The sequence below is a fragment of the Triticum urartu genome, chromosome 3A, assembly GCF_056163025.1.
Source record: "Triticum urartu cultivar PI428250 chromosome 3A, HENAU_Tu73, whole genome shotgun sequence".
Classification (NCBI taxonomy): domain Eukaryota; kingdom Viridiplantae; phylum Streptophyta; class Magnoliopsida; order Poales; family Poaceae; genus Triticum; species Triticum urartu.
The window spans coordinates 369,715-393,284 of record NC_141875.1 but is presented as its reverse complement, the minus strand read 5'-3'; the positions used below and the strand labels follow the sequence as shown (position 1 = coordinate 393,284).

The 23,570-nt window shown below is 45.0% G+C and overlaps 3 protein-coding genes across 3 annotated transcripts; 1 reads left to right on the top strand and 2 right to left on the bottom strand.

The window, feature by feature from the left end:
- Positions 1–16: 16 nt before the first annotated feature.
- LOC125542206 (homeobox protein HOX1A-like) lies at positions 17–9,717 on the bottom strand. Its single transcript, XM_087545775.1, has 10 exons — positions 9,709–9,717; positions 9,258–9,442; positions 8,071–8,236; positions 7,864–7,987; positions 7,663–7,778; positions 7,001–7,573; positions 6,349–6,624; positions 401–606; positions 232–319; positions 17–136 (listed from the first exon to the last, which is right to left on the bottom strand). The coding sequence occupies exons 1-10, from the start codon at positions 9,715–9,717 to the stop codon at positions 17–19; spliced, it is 1,863 nt and encodes a 620-aa protein (XP_087401901.1).
- LOC147977503 (uncharacterized) lies at positions 9,716–11,250 on the top strand. Its single transcript, XM_087516376.1, has 2 exons — positions 9,716–10,976; positions 11,210–11,250. Exons 1-2 carry the CDS (start codon positions 9,716–9,718, stop codon positions 11,248–11,250), a joined length of 1,302 nt encoding a protein of 433 aa, XP_087372502.1.
- An 8,669-nt stretch (positions 11,251–19,919) lies between these two features.
- On the bottom strand, positions 19,920–23,321 carry LOC125547438 (uncharacterized). The gene is made up of 7 exons (XM_087516375.1): positions 23,164–23,321; positions 22,476–22,570; positions 22,334–22,375; positions 21,043–21,210; positions 20,789–20,968; positions 20,425–20,625; positions 19,920–20,322 (listed from the first exon to the last, which is right to left on the bottom strand). Exons 1-7 carry the CDS (start codon positions 23,234–23,236, stop codon positions 20,140–20,142), a joined length of 942 nt encoding a protein of 313 aa, XP_087372501.1. The 5' UTR covers positions 23,237–23,321; the 3' UTR covers positions 19,920–20,139.
- Positions 23,322–23,570: the final 249 nt, after the last annotated feature.

Genomic DNA, 23,570 nt, shown 5'->3' with positions numbered 1-23,570 from the left:
TTAGCTTGAAACATCGTCAGCCAATCTTCCTCTTCTTTAGCTCCTGCGGCATTTTGCTATGGTTTTCTATGGGATTGCTCTTTTTGTTAGATGCTTTTTTTAAGTGACTCCGTCTATTTTCAAACCATTTCTCAACCTGTTAGCAGAAGCCGTAGTCAGGGTTTTGCTCAATGGCAACTTGGCAAGACAACTTTACATGCAGTTGGAAATTCATGAAAAAGAGGTACAAACCTGACGAAATGTCAGACCTAGTTCTTGAGCCAAGCTTTCTTTAACAACACGGCTAGGATATTGATGTATTTTAAATTGCTCATGTAGCCTTTGCAAAAAATAAAATGAAGTGAAGTGCTTGCGGATGAATCAAACTATAGCACTAATGTTATAGGAAAAAGAATGCCACTGTACCTGATTAATTATTGGCCCATAGTGTCTCTTCTGACCTGTTGTACTGCTTCCATTAGGGGTAAGCAGCTCTTCTGTATTTTGCCAATTCACCGAACAATTCAAGCTTTGTTGAGGGCTTTGCGGAGTGAATTCAGTTTCAGATGTGCATTTCTTAGACAAATCTTCACGGTAACTCGAACCAGATGGTGCTTTCCCATAAGACTGCACTACTAGGAAAATGCCTACTAATGGCGCACTACAGGTGCGCCACTAGCACCACGCCATTAGAATTTCTTAATAATGGCGCACCATTGGTGCGCCATTAGTATCTGGTATACAGTGCACCATTAGTATAGCCCATGGTGCGCCATTAGTATGCCTCCCAGGGGCAATATTTACACTAGTGGATGATGCGCCATTAGTGTGCTCTGCCTTACTAATGGCGCACTATGTGGTGGTGCGCCACTAGTATGAATATTAGGGATTTTTTTTCTGATATTTGCACAAGTTACAAAATATATTACTGGACAAAATATAGACAGCACCACACAGCAACAGCAGATTCATCGAATACAATAGAAGATTAGTCTCCGAATACAATTCATCATATTAGTCTCCGAATTCAAAAGACCGAACAAAGATAGAACATTACAAGTCTCGAGACCGCGAGTAGCGAGATTGTCGAAAGTAATACTAATCCTAACAAGTACTACTAATCGTCATCATACAACTTCTACTCGTTATTAATAACAAGTCATACGATCATCATCTTGATAGTCATCGAACCAACCCTACTTAATTGTTCTTAGCACATGATCATCAGTATTAGGCAGGACCTAAATACCCTATTTAAGGTAAAATAGCATAAAACAATATAGACCCTGACTCTCCATTATGAAGAATGGAGATCATCCTGTCTCCAATTCTTGCGCCCCGCTTCCTTTTGCTTCCAAGAACCTGCTTACGACTGTCCATACATTTTTTTCCATTCTTTGATTTTCATGTCTCCAGTTCTTTTAGAAATCCGGTATGGACAATTGAGATTCGTAGGATGACCTGGATATATGTTCAAAACATGAAGGCTGCCATTCTGATACATCAAATGAGGCACACAATCCTCTGGGATTCTCTGTTGAAAAACATAGTAATAACTACATAGTTAGCAATGATGTACTAGTTTTAGAAGTATGCAAAAGATGCACGAATGTCGTAATAGTAAAAAATCTTACCAGGGTATCTCCATGGTAGTTACCGTAGTTCAACATGTGCACTAGTGGCACGTATTGACCATAATGTTGAGGAGTTTTACAATAGATATTGTAATTCTCAAGATCAGTAGAAAATCTGACTAGATGATTTTTTCTCGTGATAAGTTAACTCGGAGCCATCGGTGTAGTGGATTCTGTCTACCATGTTCCGCACATTGTTTGAACAATCAAAATAAGTTGCCAATGGAAATAAGCTGTCAAGTATTTTGAAATGAACAATATAAATTAGTTAATAATTAACTATGTTTGAGAAACTCACATAGCGGTAGAACTGGAGGCGTATCAACAAGGACCCAAATGTCCATATTGTCTTGGTCGATGTCAGGATCACCAAGATCCATGGTGACAAGCATACCCTCATCAAAACCATACATCTTGCAAAATGCTTCTCAATTTTTGCAACCAAAATGGGTTACGCTCCCAGAATTATACAGATTTACTTCAAAATCCACATCATGATGAGTCCTTAGGTGAATTTTTTTTGTTTCATAATTTTCATGGTCTTCAAAATCCATCCTCTCCAAGACATAGCATCTTGCATGGCATGGGATAAGCTATACTCGAATTGTAAAAGATGAAAATTACACATTGAAATAGTTGAAGTCATGCTTAATTATGAAAAAAACACTTGTCGTCGTTGCGTACCGTTTCAACTTCGAAGGTCTCCTCGAGCTTAATGCTGAAGCGTCGATCATCGTCTAGGTGAGGCCTGTCGCATAGACCTCAATCGTCGTAGCACCAGCCACACTCCCCCGGGAGACTTTCGTCGTCCGATGACGACATTTCCTACGTTCATAATTCAAAACTACATCATCTCTGTTGGGTCCAATAAGATAATCCACAGTGTGGTGAAAACACGCCCTTCGAACTGGTTTGAGCAATTGGTGAATGGAGATGGTCTAAGATTTTCAGTAGTAAGAAGTGAAGTGGTAATTTTGAGAGCAAATGGTTAGGATGAGTGGTTCCTCTTCCAGATTAGGGTTTATCGATGACGAGCAACTGACATTAGTAATAACTATGAGTTGATATCACACTTCTATATATATAACACAAGAGACAGTTGATCCTACTTAATTAAGTACTAAGATACCCCGGCCCATGCATTTGTCGCAAGTACCACATATGTCCTATCTTTAGCAAAGTCATGCTAAAATTCACGAAAAATTTCAGCATGACCTTTGCTGAAAATAGGACATATGGAGTACCCGAATTTGCCGGAATGGAAGTTAATCGACATTCCGGCAAACTCAAGGGCCTCTCAGGGTACCTGCAAAATCACCAACCAATAGCAGTCTCATTCACCATAGAATTCAACCAGACAACACAGACAGACTTTCAGGGATGGTTTGATCAACCTAGAGAGTCTCTCTTTAACAGTAGCGAAATGGTTTGATCATTTTACATGCGATGTTCAGTAAATCAGATAAAAGCTAATTCATATGAAATGGTTCTTCCTCCCGCGTGATGGGCATTCCTAACAGCTAATACTCATCAGTGCACAGACATTGCATTTGAAAACATAAGAGCTCATGTCATACATATGCTGGTGTGGTAAAGGAAAATATTGATAAAATAGCTCTAGCTCTCAAGAGTCTAAACGGAAGCATGTGAAAAAAAGGCCAAGATTGCACCTTCTATCTACTCTGGCCTAAGTCCCAATTTAGTTTTACAAGATAAATCAAGCTTGCAGAATTAAAATATGGTTTGACACAAGGCATGTTTGTTTATTTCAATATATCTAACAACCTTCATTTGAGCCAAGGCAGATAACTTTTAAGCTATGCCACTGAAGAATAAGGACGCCAAACAGAATATAGTCAGCACCATATTATATTATGCTCCAGTGCAGCAGAAAATTTACATCAGACCAATTAGGCTCATTTTTCAAACTCCTGATCTTGCAACTTTGCACCCCCTGCCTAATAGACTAGACGTACTGGTTAAATCTTACACCCTATCCATCGAGTTTCACACTGACAGAAAGAACATCACATTTATCATCAAATGCTAAGCTAACATCATTCAAGCGCTTCAATTGACAAATTCACATAGCAATGATCACTATGTACACATGCCTAAATTGAAAAACTGAGAGTAGAAGAGGAGCTCACCGTCCGGTGACGAGGCAGAGGCAGGTCGGCAGCAGCCGGTGTTGAAGAGGGGGGCGTCGTCAAGGAGGGCGGTGAAGAGAGGGGCGTCGGCGTCTCGCCTGGATGCTCTGCACGACGGGGGAGGGGCGGCATCCGGAGGCAGAGGAGATGGTGGGCATGGCCCTGAACTCGGGGTTGTCGGTGGAGGAGGAGATGGTGTGGGGAGCCGGCGGCGGGCGGAGTCGTCGGCGGCGGGGCTGGATTGTGGGGTGGGGGAGGAGGAAGGCGGTGGCGGCGGGGCTAGATTGGGGGTGGGGGAGGAGGAAGGCGGCGGCGGCGGGGAGCGATAGAGAGATTTGGGGGCGGCGGCGGTCTGGTGGGGGCCGGGGGCGTCGGGGGCAGTGGTGGTCGGGTGCGCCGGGGGCAGGGAGCACGGGGGCGCGTGGGCGGTGGTGGTCGGGTGCGGCGGAGGCAGCGAGCACGGGGGCGCGTGGGCGGCTGCGGCGCAGTGGGTCATAAAGGGGAAGAATTGAAAGGGCGGGATTGGGGATTTTAGTGGGGGGAGGCTTAGAGCATTACTAGTAGAACCCTCAAACCCTCACTAGCGTTTTAAGGGTCCAAAAATGGTCTTTTTGTGCACTTTTACGGGTTGAAAAACAGGGGCAAAGATTAGAACCCTCAAACCCAACCCTTATAACGGAATATTCCCCATGAACGACGTTGTCGTTGCGGGCATACCGTCGAGCACCTCGTGCACGACGGGCGGAGGGCGGCGCGGGGGCGAAGGTCGGGGGCGGTTCGAGTGCGGCCGCGGCCGGGAGGAGGTGGAGGAGAGGCCGGCGGCTGGGGGCAGGGCGGGCGCGGGCGCGCGGGAGGTCGACGGGGCGGCCGCCGGCGACGGGGGCGACTAGCAGCAGCGGTCGCGGGCGTGGGCGCGGGAGTTGGGAGGATTTTTCCCTCCCGCGCGAGGATAACCGCCAAATGAGGGTTGGGGTAGGTTTTGCTCCCCAACCCTTACTTTTGAGGGTTGGGAGAGGGTTTGAGGGTTGGACCTTTAAAAAAAATTGAGGGTTTGAGGGTTAAGGGGTTCTAGTCTACGGCTTTTTTTCGACAAAAACTGTAAAAAAAAGCAGTTATTTTTAGGGGTTTGAGGGTTTGAGGGCTCTACTAGACTTGCTCTTAGCAATGGCGCACCCCCTAGCGGTGCGCCATTAGAATTTTTTTTTGGATGGCAATGGCGCACCCCCTAGAGGTGCGCCATTAGTAATCTTTTTTTGGATAGCAATTTTTTTTTTGGATAGCAATGGCGCATTTACATTTGTTGACGAGGCAGCGCGGGGTGACTGGTGGCGGCGCAGTGGGTCATGGTCGATCGTGGTCGTGGACCGGCCTCGTCGCGTCGCGTCGGCGTTCATTGTCAGCCATCGATGGACTGTGAGTAGCCCCGCCGAAGTCTCCACCTCCGGGCGAGGGAGGGTGCGGGGGGTCGTCGGCGGCGAAGGATGAAGGGGGATCTGGCACGGGGGGCCGCGAGGGGGATCTGGCGAGGGGGGATAGCGATCGAGATGGAGGGGGATCGAGATCGCGTCTCCTCATGAATATTCAATATTTTTTCATATTGAATATGAAAAAATATCATCAAATTTGAAAAAATATTCATGAATTCAAAAAGTGCCCATGAATTAAATTTAAAAATATTCATGAGTTCGAAAAATAAAAATGATAGTAGTTTTGCAAAAAAAAATGATAGTAGTGGCGCACGAGGTGAGTGGTGCGCCATTACTAGTTAAAACTAGTAATGGCGCACTGTGCCCTGGTGCGCCATTAGTATTTTTGGAAAAATTAAAAAAAATGTTAGTAGTGGCACACCATGGGTGTGGTGACACTAATGGCTCACCAACACATGGTGCGCCACTGCTATATAGTAGTGGCGCACCACATGTCTGGTGTGCCATTAGTGGCCATATCATCTATAGCCCTTTTCCTAGTAGTGCTGCTTTTGGTTTCAACATGAAGAAGAAATATTTTATGTTTATAAGTGTGTGAAATACACATGTATGTGCACATCATCACAAAAGTGTACATAACACTTGAGGCAGAGGGAGTAGTAAACAAAAAATTTAGAGCATTAGTTTAGTATCAGCTCAAATGCTAAACAAAATAACTAAACTGAAGACATAGCAGCCAAGCTACGTATCTGGTACTATATTATCATGATATCCATGTACGTCTAAGAGCTAGTATAATAGCAGGCGTATACCCGGCTTATATGGCAATTTTACCTATGTAGAGGAGAGAAAAATGAAAAATTATTGGACGTATGATCTCATGCAAGAGCTTGCCACAGCATGTGCTCTTAGGAAAGTACAACAAATATGAAGACAGGTTAATATAAAAGACATGGGAACACCATAGAGCCACCAGTTGGCTGTACTATTAGGCATGATTTTGAGCATTCCCATGATGGCTTTTTGATTTTCTAAATAAAGTAATGATTCACCCAGTTGACATCAAGGCAAACAAAGATACGATAAGCTTTCATGGTGGACAAAAACAATTATCATAAAAGGTGCTAAAATATGCACACAGGCAAGTTGGGAGCTTACAGCGTAGAGTTTTTCGCTTTCCGGAGACTGAATGTGCTGTCTCGCTGAAACAGGTAAAACAACATGGTCCACTTCAGGACCAGAGGTCAGCCCCCTGGAGTGTTGATCATTTACAAAACCATGAAAACCGTCACGATGCACATCTCGCGTTCTCCCGGAGCTTTTGTGTACAAATGAATCCACTTCATTTTCTTCTTCACTGTCTTCTTTGAGTGTGCTCTTCCCAGACCAGTCTTCACCATCGCTTGAATCAGATGGTGCTTCCCCATAAGCATCCTTTTGGTTTCAGCATGAAGAAGAAACATGTCAGGTTCATCCACAAAAGAAAAAAAAGAAACATGTCATGTTCAGAACCCAGTAGAACACATTCTGATTAACAGTTGAATTAGTAATTTCTACTCAACAGTGGTACTTGAGGTAATGGTCAGCATCACTTCAATTTTGTGTTCTAAACAGAATAACGAAAAATCAAGAAATACAAGACCAGCTACGCATCTATTCCCAAATTATCAAAGTAGTCATGCATGTTCTATTACGGTCATCACATTATAATCATGTTAATCACCCCCATAAATGTTTTTTCAATCTTCAGTGGAACAATTGGATTTGACTATATTTAATGAATGAAGTAATGCATGCAAGTTGAGCTTACATCATAAAGTTTTTTGTAGTCCAATGGTTTAACCTGCCGTCTCCTTGATGGTAAAATCGCATCCTGGTCGATCTCAATGTCCTTGGTTGTGAGATGTGACATTGATGTGTTAGGTCCAACAGGGGCCCCTTCCAAGTCATTAGTATGATCTCCAGCCTTATGACCAGACGAAACTTCCTCCATATGACAAGACTTCACAATGTCAGCACAGAAATCATCAGAGTCCGATGTGAAGTCTGACTCATCTTGCTTCTCTTTGATATCTTCATCAGAATCTGGCCCTGCTGGATCATAGTCATCGTCCTCCGAGTCATCAGAAGGTAATCCAAGGTCATCAACTTTCTCTCCCTCCTTCAGATGTTCTAAATTGTCAGAAGAGGTGATGGAATTGGAGTCATCAGAGTATGAACCTTCATCCCCATCCTCTTCTGATGATCCTTCCACATGACAAGCCACATGTTCTTCGGATATATTGGGGTCGAAGTCATCATCTTCTGAATCGTCCGATGGAAGATCAGGTACATCACTTTGCATAGGCCCGTGTGCCATGGCAGCAGCCTCAGAAAAAACTTTCTGCAAAAATAATGTACTATCATGGTGAAATATTGTTCAAATTTATTTGCCTTGAATCAGTGAAGTATTCTTAACAGTGAAAATGTTACCTGCCAAGAGTCACTAATTGAAAGATCTGATGTCCCTCGGAATTTATTTATTGATTCTATACAGTCTATCTTGCAAACACATGCAGGGCAATGCCATTTTTCCTCTCCCTCGGGGACTACAAAGGCAATGATCACATGTATGATTTAACAACAGAAATAACAGCACCTTGAATAGCATAGGAATCGGAAAATAAATATTACTATCTTTAGTCAGTAAAGGAGGGTTTAGACAATTCTGGTGGAACCCTCTTTTGCAGGCTCCATCACAGAGAATGATGTCATTATCCAATGTATCTTCTTTTAAACTACAAGTGGCACAAAAAATCTGCAAGATGGAAAGCATGGTCACTGATTAAAATATTAAGCATAACAGAACAGAACACTGGAAAAGAAAAATGTGTTGCATACATCATCCGAAGATATATTTCCTTCAGAATCAAGCAAACATTCCTCGGGCTTCCCCACAGTTAGAAGATGATCAAGATTCTGGAAAGCTTCTCGTATTTTTAGTTTGTACCGCATGATATCCTTCTTGGCCCGTTCAAGATCCTTCTCGGGCCTTATCTTTTCCACACTGCATGTTTATGTCTGGGTGAATGAAATTTCTAAACTGCAAGTAACGCTGCAAGGAACCCAAAGTAAGAACGTCCAAGAAGCTGTGTTATTGACCATGAATGTGACCCAAAAAAAGAAAGCATGCTCATGCGCCATTGATGAAATAACCAGCCAAATAAGAACATTGATTTAGTTGAATACTAAACTGGAACCTGGTGTCATCCAAGTGGCTAGTAGCGCGCGGCCGGCTGTGCGCACAGCCCGCCACCCGCCTTCGAGCTTTGGGCTCGCAAGGTATGTTCCTCGGTTGTTTCTTAGTTTGAATGCCACAGGGGCTAGTGCTATTGTTCTAGTAGTTTTATTTCAACCCTAAATCATTGATTACAACTGGCCCAATTTGAGATTTAAATGTACATGAATGAAATGTAAAATCTGAAGACATAAAGACATCAGCAGAGATAAAATGATAAATCCTGTAATACATTACATTCACAGCGCAATGTTGACCTCATGACTCGTGACTGTATTTCTAACACAAAATGCACAGATGGTAAGCCTGTCACTTTTATACTAAAACAATACCATTTAATTGTACTTCTGCGCCTGTTCCAAATTAATACACTAGCAGTGAGCCGAGTTAGTTGCAGCAGGTCTTCACATTTCAATAAATCGTGTCCATGTGCAAACATATATACAAAGGAAAGAACTATAATTGTTTCCAGAAGCAACTTTGCCAAATACGCTTAGGAGTCTAAGACAATAAGAAGAATGCAATAGTTCAACTAAAAGTAAATATTGTTATCCTTAAAGCCATTTTATCGTGTGATAGATGGGAGGCAGATACGTTTTGATATATGTAGCTGCAGAAGGGTGACAAAACGATAAATGTGACTTCCAGTTCGAAGTTTTTCCAACTAAAACACCTTAAAGAATGGAATGCAAGGATTAACAATGAATGAAAGTTTAGCCACACACAAAGGTGAGTTCAGGAGAAGTCGCCAGCAAATCAAATCAAATGCATGAACAGAGAGGTGGCGAACCTTTGATTTTTCCAGCCTTTACGTGTATATGCTTCAAGAAAAGTCTGTTGATAGCTTATCCGACTGAAACAGTATTTAATTTGCTTACGAATTTTCGACAACTCATGTTCGGGACCACTCTCTGTGGGTCTTTTCCTTCTTATTCTTTTAGCAGTTGGTTTCACTAGAGTATCTGTTAGATGATTCTACGTATCCCCAACCGGATCGACCACGTGTTGTAATTGATCCTGTATAGTTGGTTACCATATAAGGTTAAAACCGACTTGATGAACTTGCGATACAAGTTTTGTAACCCTGTATATATACCAATCAATGAGATCAATCGAGGTGTGCACTTTAGCAGCCCGATCATATTACATTACATGGTATCAGACACCAGCCGTATCCTCCCTCCTTTTGAAATCCTAATACACACAAGCCTCTCCAATCGAATCCCAACCTAGCCTTCTACCTGCACCATGACAACCGACGATCTCAAGAAGCTCGAGGCCGAGTTGAAGGAACGCGAGTCTCTCCTGCAGACTCGCCAGGAAGAACTTGATCGTCGCGCCGCCGAGATGGGCAAAGCTCCCGCAACCTCCCCAACAGCCTCCACGCCCAGCCCTTCCACCTATGCCACATCCATCAAACTTCATGTACCCATCACCCTCGACCTGACCGCCTCCAACTACACCAACTGGCGCGAGCTGTTCCTCGTCGCCCTTGGCCGCTATGGCCTTACAGCTCATGTCATCAGCGATGCCGGCGCTACTCCCTCCGACACTTCGCCGGCCTCGGATTGGGGCCGCGACGACTACACGGTTCTCTCTTGGATCTATGGCTCTATCTCCATCGACCTCTTCGGCATCGTCATGCGCCCCGGCTCCACCGCGCGCACGATCTGGGACGCCATCGAGAATCTCTTCTGCGACAATAAAAAGCACCGGGCAATCCAGCTGGAAGCGGAGTTCAGGAACACCCTGCAAGGCGATATGACCGTCGGTGACTACTGCACAAAGCTCAAGTCCCTTGCTGATTCTCTCGTGGATGTTGGCCAGACGATCAGTGATGAAACACTCGTCCTCACCCTCCTGCGTGGCCTCAACGACAGTTTCGCCCACCTCCTCTTGTTTCTTCCGTTCCAGGTGCCCTTCCCCTCGTTCCTGCAGACCCGCTCGGCGTTGATCCTTGAAGAGAGCCAGAAGAAAACTGATGCCAAGAACGCGGCATCCACTGCCCTTTGGGCTAGCGGGAACAGCATCATCCCGAGCGCTGGCGGTGAACGTGCTCCTCTCCCTATCAGCTCCGGGGGCGTCGGCTCTAGAGGGCGCGGAACGGGCTCCACCTTCAACCGCGGCAGTGGCCGTGGACATGGCGGACGCAGTGGACGTGGCCGCGGCCGCGACAATCCGTGGCAGTTCAACCCATGGACGGGTGCTCCGACGAGGGCATATCTTCAGCAACAACACACACAGGCTCCATGGCAGCAGCCCTTCTCTTCCTGGCAGTCACGTCCGTGGCAGGCTCCTGCTCCAGGTCTACTTGGTCCTCGCCCCAACACTGCTCCTCAAGCTTACACTGCGTACAGCCATGCCAACAACAACTCCAACATGCTGCAGTCACCTTCATCAAGCTCGGCGGTCGACCCTGCGCTCCTAGCGGCTCTCAACAACATGCAGATTCCTGGCACACATGAGTGGTATATGGACTCTGGTGCATCCTCCCACATGGCATCCGATCATGGTAACTTCGACTCTCTAATACCATCTGCTTCTCAATCTGTCACTGTTGGTAACGGTGCTACTCTACCCATTACACATATTGGTTCCTACTCTCTAACTAGCACATCTATTCCTCTTTATTTACGCAAAATTCTCATCGTTCCACAAATTATCAAAAATCTTGTCTCTGTTCGTCAATTCACCACTGACAACTCTTGTTCCGTCGAATTTGACCCTTATGGTTTCTCTGTGATGGATCTTCTCACCGGGATCGTGATTCTTCGATGCAATAGCTCCGGTCCCCTCTATCCAGTCTGCCAAGCCAGCCATGAAGCCCATGTCACCACATCTCCTTCGGATATTTGGCATCGTCGCCTAGGTCACCCCGGCTCCCACACCATGTCGCGTCTTCATCAACTTCTGCACATCCCCTACAATAAAGCCGGCTCTACTTTATGTCATGCTTGTCAATTAGGAAAACATGTTAGGTCACCGTTTTTTCCATCACAGTCCTATACTATTCGTCCGTTTGAGCGTCTACATTGTGATCTTTGGACATCCCCTGTACCCAGCTCATCTGGCTATTGCTATTACTTAATAATTGTCGATGATTTCACTCAATATTTTTGGAGCTTTCCTCTTCGAAAAAAATCCGATGTGTATAACACATTTGTCTCCTTTCATGCTTATGCCTCTACACAATTTAATCTCACTATTCAATCCATCCAATGTGATAATGGCAGAGAATTTGACAATACTAAATTAGATGTTTTCTGCGGTAGCCATGGCATTCTATTCCGTTTTTCCTGCCCCTACACATCTCAACAAAACGGCAAGGCCGAGCGAGCTATTCGTACAACCAATGATGTTGTTCGTACCTTACTATTTCAAGCCTCTCTTCCTTCTTCTTTTTGGGCTGAAGCTCTACACACTGCCACCTATCTCATTAACATTAGACCAACCAATTCATCTAACCTTAGTACACCCTTCTTTCTCCTCCACGGTCATCATCCTCGGTATCATGATTTCCGTGTGTTTGGATGCCTTTGTTATCCCAACACCTCATCCACCACACCACATAAATTAGCTCCTCGTGTCACTCGTTGCTTATTTCTCAGCTATCCTTCTCGGCATCGTGGTTACCGATGTCTTGATCTTGAAAGCCGGCGAATCATCATCTCCCGTCACGTTACATTTGATGAGAACACCTTCCCATATGCTCCAACACCTAGCCCTCCCAACCCACCTCACCATGACATATTCGATCCTCTAATCATTGACCCAATTCATACCACGACAACCAAAACTCCTCCATTCCCTACAGCAGCAGCCGACCCATCTGCCGTGGCAAAGAACACCTCCACTATTCCTGCCGCGGCAGCGCCCCCACCCGAACCATCCTCTCCTATTTCTCCTACCGCCTCCGTATTACACACTCCCAATAACTCACCAACCCCTTCTCCTATCCCTACCCTGCCACCACCACCTCCTATACATCGCACTCGTCGCACAACCGGTAAGCTACCCGGTCCCATTGATCGTCTTAATCTTTCCACCACGGTTGGCTCCCCTCTTCCACATAATTATCTTGTTGCTCTTCGTGATCCTTCATGGCATCAAGCCATGCAAGACAAATATGATGCTCTCATGACAAATGGCACTTGGACTCTTGTTCCTCCCCCTTTGGGTGCTAACATTGTTAGTGGCAAATGGATATTTCGCCACAAATATAACTCCGATGGATCTCTTACTCGTCATAAGGCTCGTTGGGTAGTGCGCGGATTTACACAACAACCCGGCATTGACTACGACGAAACCTTCAGCCCTGTTGTCAAACCTGCCACCATACGTGTTGTTCTTTCTCTCGCGCTTTCTAAATCTTGGCCAATTCATCAACTAGATGTAAAAAATGCTTTCTTGCATGGAAATCTCAATGAAGAAGTCTATAGTCAGCAACCATCTGGATTTATCGGTGCTCGCTTTCCTACACATGTCTGTCGTCTTCAAAAGTCTCTCTATGGTCTCAAACAGGCTCCCCGCGCATGGTTCCAACGCTTTGCCACCTATGCTCGTTCCATTGGATTTATTGAATCTAAGTCCGATGCATCTCTTTTTGTCTTACATCATGGCACGGCCACTGCCTATCTTCTCCTTTATGTAGATGATATTATTCTTACTGCTTCTTCTCAAACCACTCTTCATCAAATAATTGTTCAACTTAGCCATGAATTCTCCATGAAAGATCTTGGTCCTCTTCATCATTTTCTTGGCATCTCCGTCACCCGCACTCCCTCCACTATTCATTTATCTCAACGTCAGTACATCATTGATGTTCTCCGTCGTGCTGGCATGATTGACTGTAATCCTTCTCCAACACCTATAGACACCAAATCCAAACTTTCTGCTTCTGCCGGTGCACCGGTCTCTGATCCTTCTCAGTATCGTAGTCTTGCTGGGGCACTCCAGTATATCACTCTTACCCGACCAGAAATTTCATATGCCGTCCATCAAGTATGTCTTCACATGCATGATCCTCGAGAACCACATCTTCTTCTAATCAGACGTATTCTTCGTTATCTTAAAGGAACACTTGATCTTGGTCTCATTCTTCATTCCTCCTCTTCACACACTCTTGTTGCCTATTCGGATGCTGATTGGGCTGGATGTCCGGATACTCGCCGCTCTACGTCCGGTTTCTGTGTATTTTTGGGAGACAATCTAGTCTCATGGTCTTCTCGCCGACAGCCGACAGTTTCTCGCAGCAGTGCCGAAGCTGAATATCGAGCAGTTGCTACAGCCGTAGCCGAGACTTGTTGGCTGCGTCATTTGTTACTTGAACTAAATTGCCCGCTTGACAGTGCCACCGTCGTCTACTGTGACAACATATCTGCAGTATACATGTCCGCAAACCCAGTGCAACATCGCCGTACTAAACACATTGAGCTGGATATACATTTTGTTCGCGAGAAAGTTGCTATTGGAGCCCTGCGTGTACTACATGTTCCAGCGTCATCACAGTTTGCGGACATATTTACTAAAGGATTGCCGACACCATTGTTCCTCGAGTTTCGATCCAGTCTTCACATCGGCGACGGCATGTCTCCACGTTCAGACTGCGGGGGCGTGTTAGATGATTCTACGTATCCCCAACCGGATCGACCACGTGTTGTAATTGATCCTGTATAGTTGGTTACCATATAAGGTTAAAACCGACTTGATGAACTTGCGATACAAGTTTTGTAACCCTGTATATATACCAATCAATGAGATCAATCGAGGTGTGCACTTTAGCAGCCCGATCATATTACATTACAGTATCCACTGGGTGGGCAGGTGGCTTCTTCGCGGGTCTAGAATGAAGAATCCTGACCTCAAGGTTCTGGCTAGAGTTCCGAGTCTCAGTAAAGTCCTCAGCGGAGGCAGAATTATTTCCTTTTTCCATCGGATGGCAGCAAGAAACAGTATTATTAGAAGAAAAAATGAAGAAGTCTTCTTGTGGAGCTAGCGCCGAATAGGGATCTCAGCACCTACAGAAAGTAGACATGGTATAATCAACATTTGTTGGTGTAAGAACTTATAAAACAGTGATAGCTAACTTTGCATCTTCAAACTATCTCGTTTTAAAAGCCAGTATAGTACATTCATTTCCATTACCAATACAATCTGTGCTTCATACTATGTAATTAGGAAGCCTAAGAGCGATTCATACACATGTGTTAGAAGTCAGATCTACTGCTGCCAAGACTTGTTCTGGATTACAATCAAGTACACCAGCACGCAGCACCATCAGCACAATCTATACACGAAACCATCTCGAAACTGGACCATCAGCACATCTCAACCGAATGTACAAGGTACCTGATCTAGCATGAGTAAAGGATCAAAATCCTAGATGCCACGCCTCCCTCTTGTAAACCCAACTTGAGAACGGATCCATGAACCACCGCTGCAGGCTGCAGGGAATCACGAAGAAGAATACAAACCCAAAACGAGTGAAAAACGCCGCACAGATCTTGAGACCCACGGAGACTAGGGCTTGTTGAAGCAACCCTAGGCGAATTCTACCATGAATGATTGGATTTGGCCGCCGCTAGAACTAGGAGACAGGGAGTCCCAAGGGGGTGGCGGACGGAGCTGGGCGTGGAGGAAGGGAACCGGACGGGGACGGGGGTGAAGTGAACAACTCACCGGCCGGGTTGAGGAAGGTCCGCCGCCGCGCCGCGATGATCTGCCGCCAAGCAGTGGACGACGGCGCTCAGACGGAGTGAGGTGAGGGAGGGAGAGATGGGCGATGGGGGGAAACTCAAAATATATAAGCCACCAGATGCGCGGTGCTGTCCCGTCGTAGGTAGCGTATGGCTTCTGGGCCAACTCATCGATTGTGTAAGGTTTTAGGAGGTGGATGCCGGCCCATTTTGGCCTGCCAACAAATAGAGTTCTCAAGTTCAGATATATATAAATATAACAAATAGAATTCTCAAGTAGTATAGCGTAGTAAAATAGATTCTGATTTCTCTTATGATAAAAAGTATTTATTCATTCTCTCTGTTGGAGCAGTTGCTTGGTTATTCGGCATTTTCGCTAGTCGAGTAATTTATTCTTTTCAATGGAAAACTCTGTATTTCTCGATCTATTAATCAAGCAGAAAAGAACGGACTAGATCTTTTCCCTATTAAAAAATTGATTTATAATTAAATAAATAACCACATATTTTATAAGTAAACCCCTTGTCTCTACAGTTGTTCATGATCGAGACTTAACTAAGTACGATCGGACACGACCTTGTTGTGAGGAGGCACCCAAATTATTTCTCAACATTTGCAGAAGCCGAAGTATCACATGTATGCAAAACGCTTTGTTTATTAAATGAATGGAGATATTTTCTAAATATATGCCAAACGGAGTGAGGTCAGGGAGATATTTTCTAAATATATGCCCCCTCTCGAATACAAGGACCCCCCCCCCTCCCTCCCCATGGAGAGAGCCTACCACTCCCTAGGCCCCCCCTTGCTATCTTGCAGCCACACCCCTAAATTTCCGCCTCTAGCCCTCCTAACTGATGGTGTCCAGGACCAGGGTGTGCTCACCACATCGACTCCTGGCCAGGTGGGCGGGGCCGAGGATACCCATGGTGGTTCATTAGTGGGCCATGAATGGAAGAGCCACGACGTGTACAAGGAAGGTTCCAGAAGGCTTGACATGTACTCCAAGGCCGGCCAATCCTCTACACCACGATATCCTTACATAAATGAACCAAGGGGTAGGGCATGCAAAAGCCCATAGAATCTCGTGGTAAGAACACTTGTACACTGTACTCCATCCACCTCATTATAAACATAGCAGGTCATAGGGTATTATCTCTTCGAGAGAGCCCGAACCCCGGTAAAAACTCATGTGCCTTGTTACCAGCATACTTATGCTACCAGCTCGGGACCCCCTATGAGAGATTCGCCTGAATCAAATCGGTGATAGGTGGCCCATACATGTCCCATCCGATAGCCGAAAGCGTCCGATGGGAATCAACCCAAGTGAGCACATCGGTTCTCGCGTGACTTCTAGACTACAATGGTTTTTCCTTATTTGAAGCATCATGCTTCTCGCTGACTCAGTTGACCACCTTGGCCAGGTCGAGATCCTCACTCCCGGTCAGATCATGAGATTTGCCAACTTGGAGTATACTGTGGATTCCTGTGGTGAGTTGAACCTCTCAAGTTGGGTGTCAAACCAGATCGAGGAACAAAAAGATAGGCCCTTCTCTGCGGCAATGTCGGATCGGGCCCAGAAGAAGGAGAAGAAACCTACACTAGATCCGGAGACGAACTCTGTGTTGAAGAACACGCTTGCGCCCCAGGCGCTAGACTTGGCCCCACAAACGTACCTCAGATCCACGTCAGAGTAGATCTCAGGTGAACTTCCTCTTGTCCTGACATTAGACTAGGCTCCAGAGGACTACAACAAAACTTCCTTATACGATATGTTAGATCGAATTCAGAGGCTTGCTATTTTCGACGAGCAACCATCCATCTATGATCGGATCTGGAAGTCCGTGAGGAAGGTCGGAACTTTTGACCCACCCAACACCCACCTAGTAGCCAATATCGAGGACCTAACCGAGGGTCCTATAGAGCGGCTCCTAGGAATTCGACTATGCAGACGAGGACTCAGAAGAATCCTCGAGCAGCCAGCCAGACCCCAACGCACCCACGGTCAAGTGGAAGGCAACCTCCACCTATGAGAGGCAATGACACGGATGACCCAAATGACCCCAATGGTGATCCCGCAAAAAAATGACATCTACATGGTGGACACCCCAGAGAGGCAATGATAGAGATGACCCAAATGACTCTAATGGCAATGTCGGCAGCGACAATGGAGTCGGCGGCAGTGGCAACGAAGCCAATGGTGATGATAATGACAATGGAGATAACGGCCATAATGACAACAGTTATGAATTCGATGACCTATGCAGTAGCATGGGTCCTGAGGACAATGACCTCTGAATGAGACCCTGGGTAACTCGGCCATGATGATATAAGGATAAGGCTGGTCCGTAGGGACAACAGAATAAAACCTGAGAAGAGGCAGATATGTAGGAACAACAAGACCAAGATGAGGCAGGCGACTAGGAATGCAGCACCGCGTAGCTATTATTGAAACCTTATGAAGGATATCGACGAAGCTGCCGAGGAAAGCACAATATCTAAGCATCAGTGGGCACGGGTCTACGTAGCAAAACCCAACCTCCCCGCTTTGATAGACGAAGGGAAGGCACTAGCAGGCGCGCCACTAACGATGATAATGGCAGTCTATAGTATGCGTTAACAACCGAATCTGGGGGAAACAATCTACCCAATCAGAAATCTTTGTTTCTCGAAACTTATATCAGATCATCCAGCATAATTGTCCTCCTCCTGGTCAGGCCGGATGCTTTGCTTGGCTGGCAAAATACTAGAACCCCCCCCCCCCCATGACTACACAAAGTACGAGGACATAGGGATGTCTAATGTGCGCCACGCCATCGCCCGCATATGAGGTGGAGCCCACCAAGTTTGTTTCACAAACGAGGGATGGAGCATGATTTTCCATCAGGCTTCAAGCCAGTAAACATCAAACTATACGACAGATCAACAGACCCCTACGATAGATCGAGGACTACACCCTTCCCTTCCATATAGCATCAAGTACCTGCTACTAAAGCTCAAGGGCTCAGCCTAGCACTAGTTGCATACCCTGCCGCTGAACTCAATTAGCACATAGGAGACCAGAAGCCCAATTTCTGTAAAACCCCTAGGGCACCTGTGTCAAGCCCCTAGATGCCAATGACTTGGCACTGGTAGTGCAGAAGCCTGGCAAGTCCGTACGCTAGTTCTGGAATCGCTCCCTTACGAAGAAAAACCAGATGGTTGATTGCAGCGAAGTGGAAGCCCTTGCCACATTCCGAAAAAATATCAGTGATGAGTAGCTATTGAGAGACTTTGTGCATTCAAAGTTGAGGACTATGGCCTCTCTCACTCAAATGATGAGCAGATTTTGCGCTGGTGAGGACAACTAGCTCTCCAATAAGAAGGGCCAGAGTGGTGATCCCGGCACATCTAAGGTGCGTGATGGAAACGGTAAACGATGTGGCAATCGGAAGGGCAGACGTTGGGGCAGAAGAAAAATGCCTTCTTCAAGAGGACAAGAGAGAAATAAAGCTCCACCTTTTTGCCATCTTTTAGCAGTCTACAACACATTGATTCCCTGTAGAGGACGACGCTTTTCAAATAGTCCCACAATGTTTCACGTGGCAACGAATTGTGCGCAAGGAACCTTATGTGTGTAACGGAATCACTTGTTGGAGCAACATTCTGGCAGTGTGCCAACGGGATCCAATCCAATCCAACTCTCTTTGTCACTCCTATCTCAATCCTGTCCCTAGTCTATCAAAATAAACTTTCTTTTCTCTCTCCTCGTGATCTCGCCGCCCCTCATCTGGATAGAACCCCCCAACCCGGTCCCCGCCTCATCTCCGAACCAATTGCACCAACACATCCACCCCGCTCGTGTCATGGTTGTCGGTGTTGTGCTCCTGATCGAGCTAGTCCTTCAGCTCCGCCCGCGTCGTCGGCGCCACAACCGTGCATCTTCTCGAGACACAATGAACCGCTGATGTGCTCCTCTCGTACCACCAAGTTTGAGATCTGTGTGGCGGCTACAACGACTGACAAACATAATCATATTGCACATGTTAGTCTTGGTTGATATCAAAGGTGGTGGTGGTGGAAGGCCACGCCACTATCGGTGATGTGGGCTAATGACGTTGTTGCCACAATGGATGTAATAAGGCGTATCACTACGGATATGATATGAACAATTTTGAGTGACAGACTGAATCATGTTACATAGGCTACTTGTGTTTTATATCATGGGTGGGGGATGTGAGTAAAAGGCATTGTTGCCACCATGGATCTTACAAGGCAGTTAAGAGGGATGCCACTATGTGCACTGGAAGGTCATGCTCAGCAATCGAGGTTGATCCTGACGGGTTCTTTTCATGATAAATATTTCATTTTTCTAATCCTTTGTATTACTACTTTCTTTGCTATGGTTAGCTTTATCTTTTGACTCAATCCACTTATCCTTCACATTCCAAAAAGACAAGAAAATTTAGGGTAGGAAACATTATCTGGATTTTCTTTTTAAGATTCGAACATATATTGGATTATAGAAGTTGAACAGATCTCCTTTTTTTACTCAAACGAGCCCATATCTTTTGTTTGTAATCAATTGCTAATTCTGATCTCCCTCGCCAGTGTAGAACTGTAGATAGAAACTCACTTTCCCTCATGGTATAATTCCGAGAAGGAGTAAATACAATGAAACTGAACATTCACACATCACACCTACTTGGACATAATGTTACATTGACCAATATTCCATTGAAAGCGAAAAAATGACATATAAGCAGAATTATAGTAGCCAATTGAACATAATTGCTTAACATTAATTTGCCCTTCGGTATTGTTAATAGCCAAGCAATACAATCCTGGGAAAAGTACTATTGAGCATGCCAGATAAGAGTAGCTTGCGAAAGATACATAATAAAGTCAACCAAGCTTAGTATGTACTTCTTGGAGAGAACAAATTACATAGCTGCACCACGTTCATCAAGCTATGGGCTTGTGCTTCTCTGGCAGTTCCGTTTATTCAGCTTCATATGCGTCCAGAGCTTGCGCAATATATTTTTTCAATAGTATTTTCTTATCATTCCTAAAATGAAAAACTGTTATCATTTGTCTGGAGACTTTCAAGCAAGCATCCTTATCCAGCTTAACTTCATATTTATCGGCATCATTGACCAACCTCTTTACCTCGTGTTCTGAAAACTAAGAGAGAGATATTTGCACATTTAGAAGTCGCAAATATGCCTATAAATGTACAGATGTTGCAGCTTGGAACACATTCACAAAATAATACATACAATTTACCTCACAAGAATTGCTAGCTTCTTTAGGGCACCATATCCTCTTCACAGCTGTTGCAATTTTTAGTAAGTCCCAAGCATCAGTGTCGATGCCAGACACATCTTTAATGACAGAAGCTGCATGGTGCAAGTCTCCAGACTTCTCGTTCTCAAATGAGTCACACTCAAACAAGGCATAAGCCATAATAAGAATTCTCTCGTTGAGCTGGATAGAAAGAGAATTGCTTCATCACTAAAGCAAATATGGAAAGGATATGGTGTGAAAATGAAGGACTCCAAATGTACAACGCAGAAACTATCATACAGTGTCACGCTAAATGTCATGGCCCTATAAAGGAAAAGGAAAGCATGTGAACTAGTTAGCTCACCATGTCTGGGTTGAAGTAATTAAAATCATAACGACTCAAGACATTTTGTAGTCCTTGACTCATTGGGAGCAGTTGAGATTCATGCAGATACGCCTTTTCTCTAGGCACCAATTGTCTCATACGATTCTGTATGCCCCACATTAACTCCATCACAGTTGTGTCATACACGCGGGCTATTTTCTGGAAAAATTCACAGCAAAAATTGTGATTAATTCCTTACAAAGTAAATGCAAACCAGTGGAGCTTATACTCACCAATCTTTCTTCAATAATTTTTTTATATCCAAGCTCTCCAACAGCCATTTTCTGCCCAGGGCAGTGATACTTCATGATCATCTCAGTAAGAACTCCATTAACACCAGTGCTTTGATTAATGGCGCTAGAACTGTCCTCAATAATTTGAAACTGTCTCAACCAAACAACCTGATAAAGAAGTATACAAGGATGAGCATGTTAAGGGGCCAAAGAAACAATTAATCAAATAGGTTGATTCTGATTCAATATGTATCCCAATAGTAAAGATATACCCACCATGGTCAAGTCCTTCATGGAATACTGCTGTAGTTCAGATTAAGTTGACATATATACTAATATGATTTTAAAAACCTTGACAACTGATCACAGTGTTGCTTTATAGTAGTAGCAGCATATCAAGTACTACAAATCAACCTTGCTAGCAGTTACATTTGAATTTGGTGCATAACTTGTTTTGGGGCATGCGTACATGCAGTCAAGCGCAGGCTACATGTTTTACATACAAATTTATGGAGGAAATTTTAGGTAGCCACTTAATTATTTAGAAAGTAATCAATAGTGTGTTTACGTTCTGCAATGCAAGAAAAAAAATAACTACTATGATTGATTTGGCACCATGTCCACAGGTTACACACCCCTTTGCTCCTAAGAGCACAGGGCACCCAACCTAGGGTTTCCGCTCCCTCCCGCCGCGCCTCTGCTGGTCTGCCTCATCTCCTGTTCCCTTAATTAGGGCCATGGAGGCGCATCCTTGCCGCCAGGAGGGCTATGCTTTTAAATGTTTCTTTCAGTTTCACTAGGGTTTGTGTCTTAGTCAGGGAGACATGGCCGGCTCCCTGCAGATGGAATAAGCTTCTCCCCACCTAGCACCGTACCAGTGATGGTTCTAACGTCGTTGGATGGTGTGTGTGGAGGTTTGTCTCCTGTGGACCTTGCGGGATTCGGTTGGCGTTTGGCTTGTGTTGATCCGATCTTCATTCGTCTACGTTCGTGCGTCCACGGGTGGGATCCTTCCGAACTATGCTTCTCTTCAACTATGGCAGTTGTTGTTCTAGTGCTTGTAGTCGTTGCTAGGTGGTTTATGGACCTAGATGTAATTTTTACCTTTGCTGTTTTTTCTGCTACCATGACAATTGATGAATAGATTGGAAATATTCAACAACAACAACAAAGCCTTTAGTCCCAAACAAGTTGGGGAGATTGGAAATATTCCCCGCAAAAAGATGGCACCAAGGAACATAAGGAAATAACAATCACAATTATGGGACGGAAGAAAAGGAGGGTCACTAACTTTCTTGACCTTCTCAATCTTAGTGAAGTTAGTCCATATTTTCTGGAGGAAACGGGGATAAAACAGAAAATAAGATAGTAAGATAAACGATAAGCGCAAGCAAGCACATCAATCACTAATTAAGAGGGTAGACCATAGGTACCTCCAGGGCATTTGGTTGTTCAATGAGCGTCGCAAAAAAATTGAAAACTGCAAATCCAGAGGGCGTCTCAAACAGCAGCAGCATCACTTTGTCAGCTGCAAACGAGAAGTAAAATTATCAGAAGCAAACATGATTATTACAAATAGAAAAATGTACAGAATTCAGATCACATCATCTGGGCTACTAGGGGATAAGGGGAGGGCCATCATAACAAAAATATGGTCCGTTTTACATGTCATCTTCCACATTGGACTTCCACCTCTCAGCCCCTTCTCCATTCCTAGGCCTTGAGCCACCTGATTTTCAAGAATCTGTCCGCTCGTGGCTACGTACCACCGACAAGCCCTAAACCCCCAGCTAATGCCCAACAGTTGTATCCAATGCTCTCAACTGTTCCAGGCCATACACTGGAATCTTCCAGCCATGGATGACAAGCGAGAGGGCATGCATAGGGGGAAACAAAACAAACCGCAACCAAAATACCAGTAACCCATATCCAAACCGTAACCTAAATCGACGAGGGAGCATATCATTTGGATCCAAACCCGTTTTCCCCTGAAATCACCCTATTTCTCTCAACAACGGGAATGTGTTGCAACAAATATAGGGTTTCGTTTCTCTGATCAAGTTTTCCCTGCTGATTCTGTGATGGAACTTGGAAGAGGATGACGGCGGGCGAGTGGCTCACCTGTCCTCCTCGTCGTAGGACGTTGTTGGGCCGTCGCCGGCGGAGGGACAGCGCACCAGCGGGGACGCTTCATCGCCGCCGCTCCAGGCTTGCGGCCGGTTCTGGATTCCAGCGACTCGATTAGGTTTCAGTTTTTTTTTTTTGATGTAAGATTAGGTTTCAGTAGAGGAACCTGTCAGGCTGTCACGGGCGAATATAGAGATAGAGCCAAGGGACATCCTACACGAGGCCCATTCAGGCCCAGTAACTAAAAAAGGCTAATATATTTTTTATCTACAATATCTTTCCAAATCTTTTTTTTTTTGCGGGTATAAACTAGCATTACTCAATCAACATCCTCTTTACAATCTACTTTGCATAAGTTCACGAACCAACCACACGATGGTTCTTTTTTCAGCCCTAGCAAG

Excerpts from the sequence above, each read along its gene's own strand:
- LOC125542206 (XM_087545775.1), bottom strand. Across the intron at positions 7,574-7,662 it reads CAATTAGTGACTCTTGGCAG|AAAGTTTTTTCTGAGGCTGC; the intron begins GTAACATTTTCA and ends TTATTTTTGCAG. Across the intron at positions 6,625-7,000 it reads ACTACAAAAAACTTTATGAT|GATGCTTATGGGGAAGCACC; the intron begins GTAAGCTCAACT and ends TGAAACCAAAAG.
- LOC125547438 (XM_087516375.1), bottom strand. The coding sequence starts at position 23,236 with ATGAAGCGTCCCCGCTGGTGCGCTGTCCCTCCGCCGGCGACGGCCCAA. Across the intron at positions 22,376-22,475 it reads AACAACCAAATGCCCTGGAG|AAAATATGGACTAACTTCAC; the intron begins GTACCTATGGTC and ends CGTTTCCTCCAG. Across the intron at positions 20,969-21,042 it reads AAATTATTGAAGAAAGATTG|AAAATAGCCCGCGTGTATGA; the intron begins GTGAGTATAAGC and ends GAATTTTTCCAG.
- LOC147977503 (XM_087516376.1), top strand. The coding sequence starts at position 9,716 with ATGACAACCGACGATCTCAAGAAGCTCGAGGCCGAGTTGAAGGAACGC. Across the intron at positions 10,977-11,209 it reads CTCCCACATGGCATCCGATC|ATGGATCTTCTCACCGGGAT; the intron begins ATGGTAACTTCG and ends GGTTTCTCTGTG.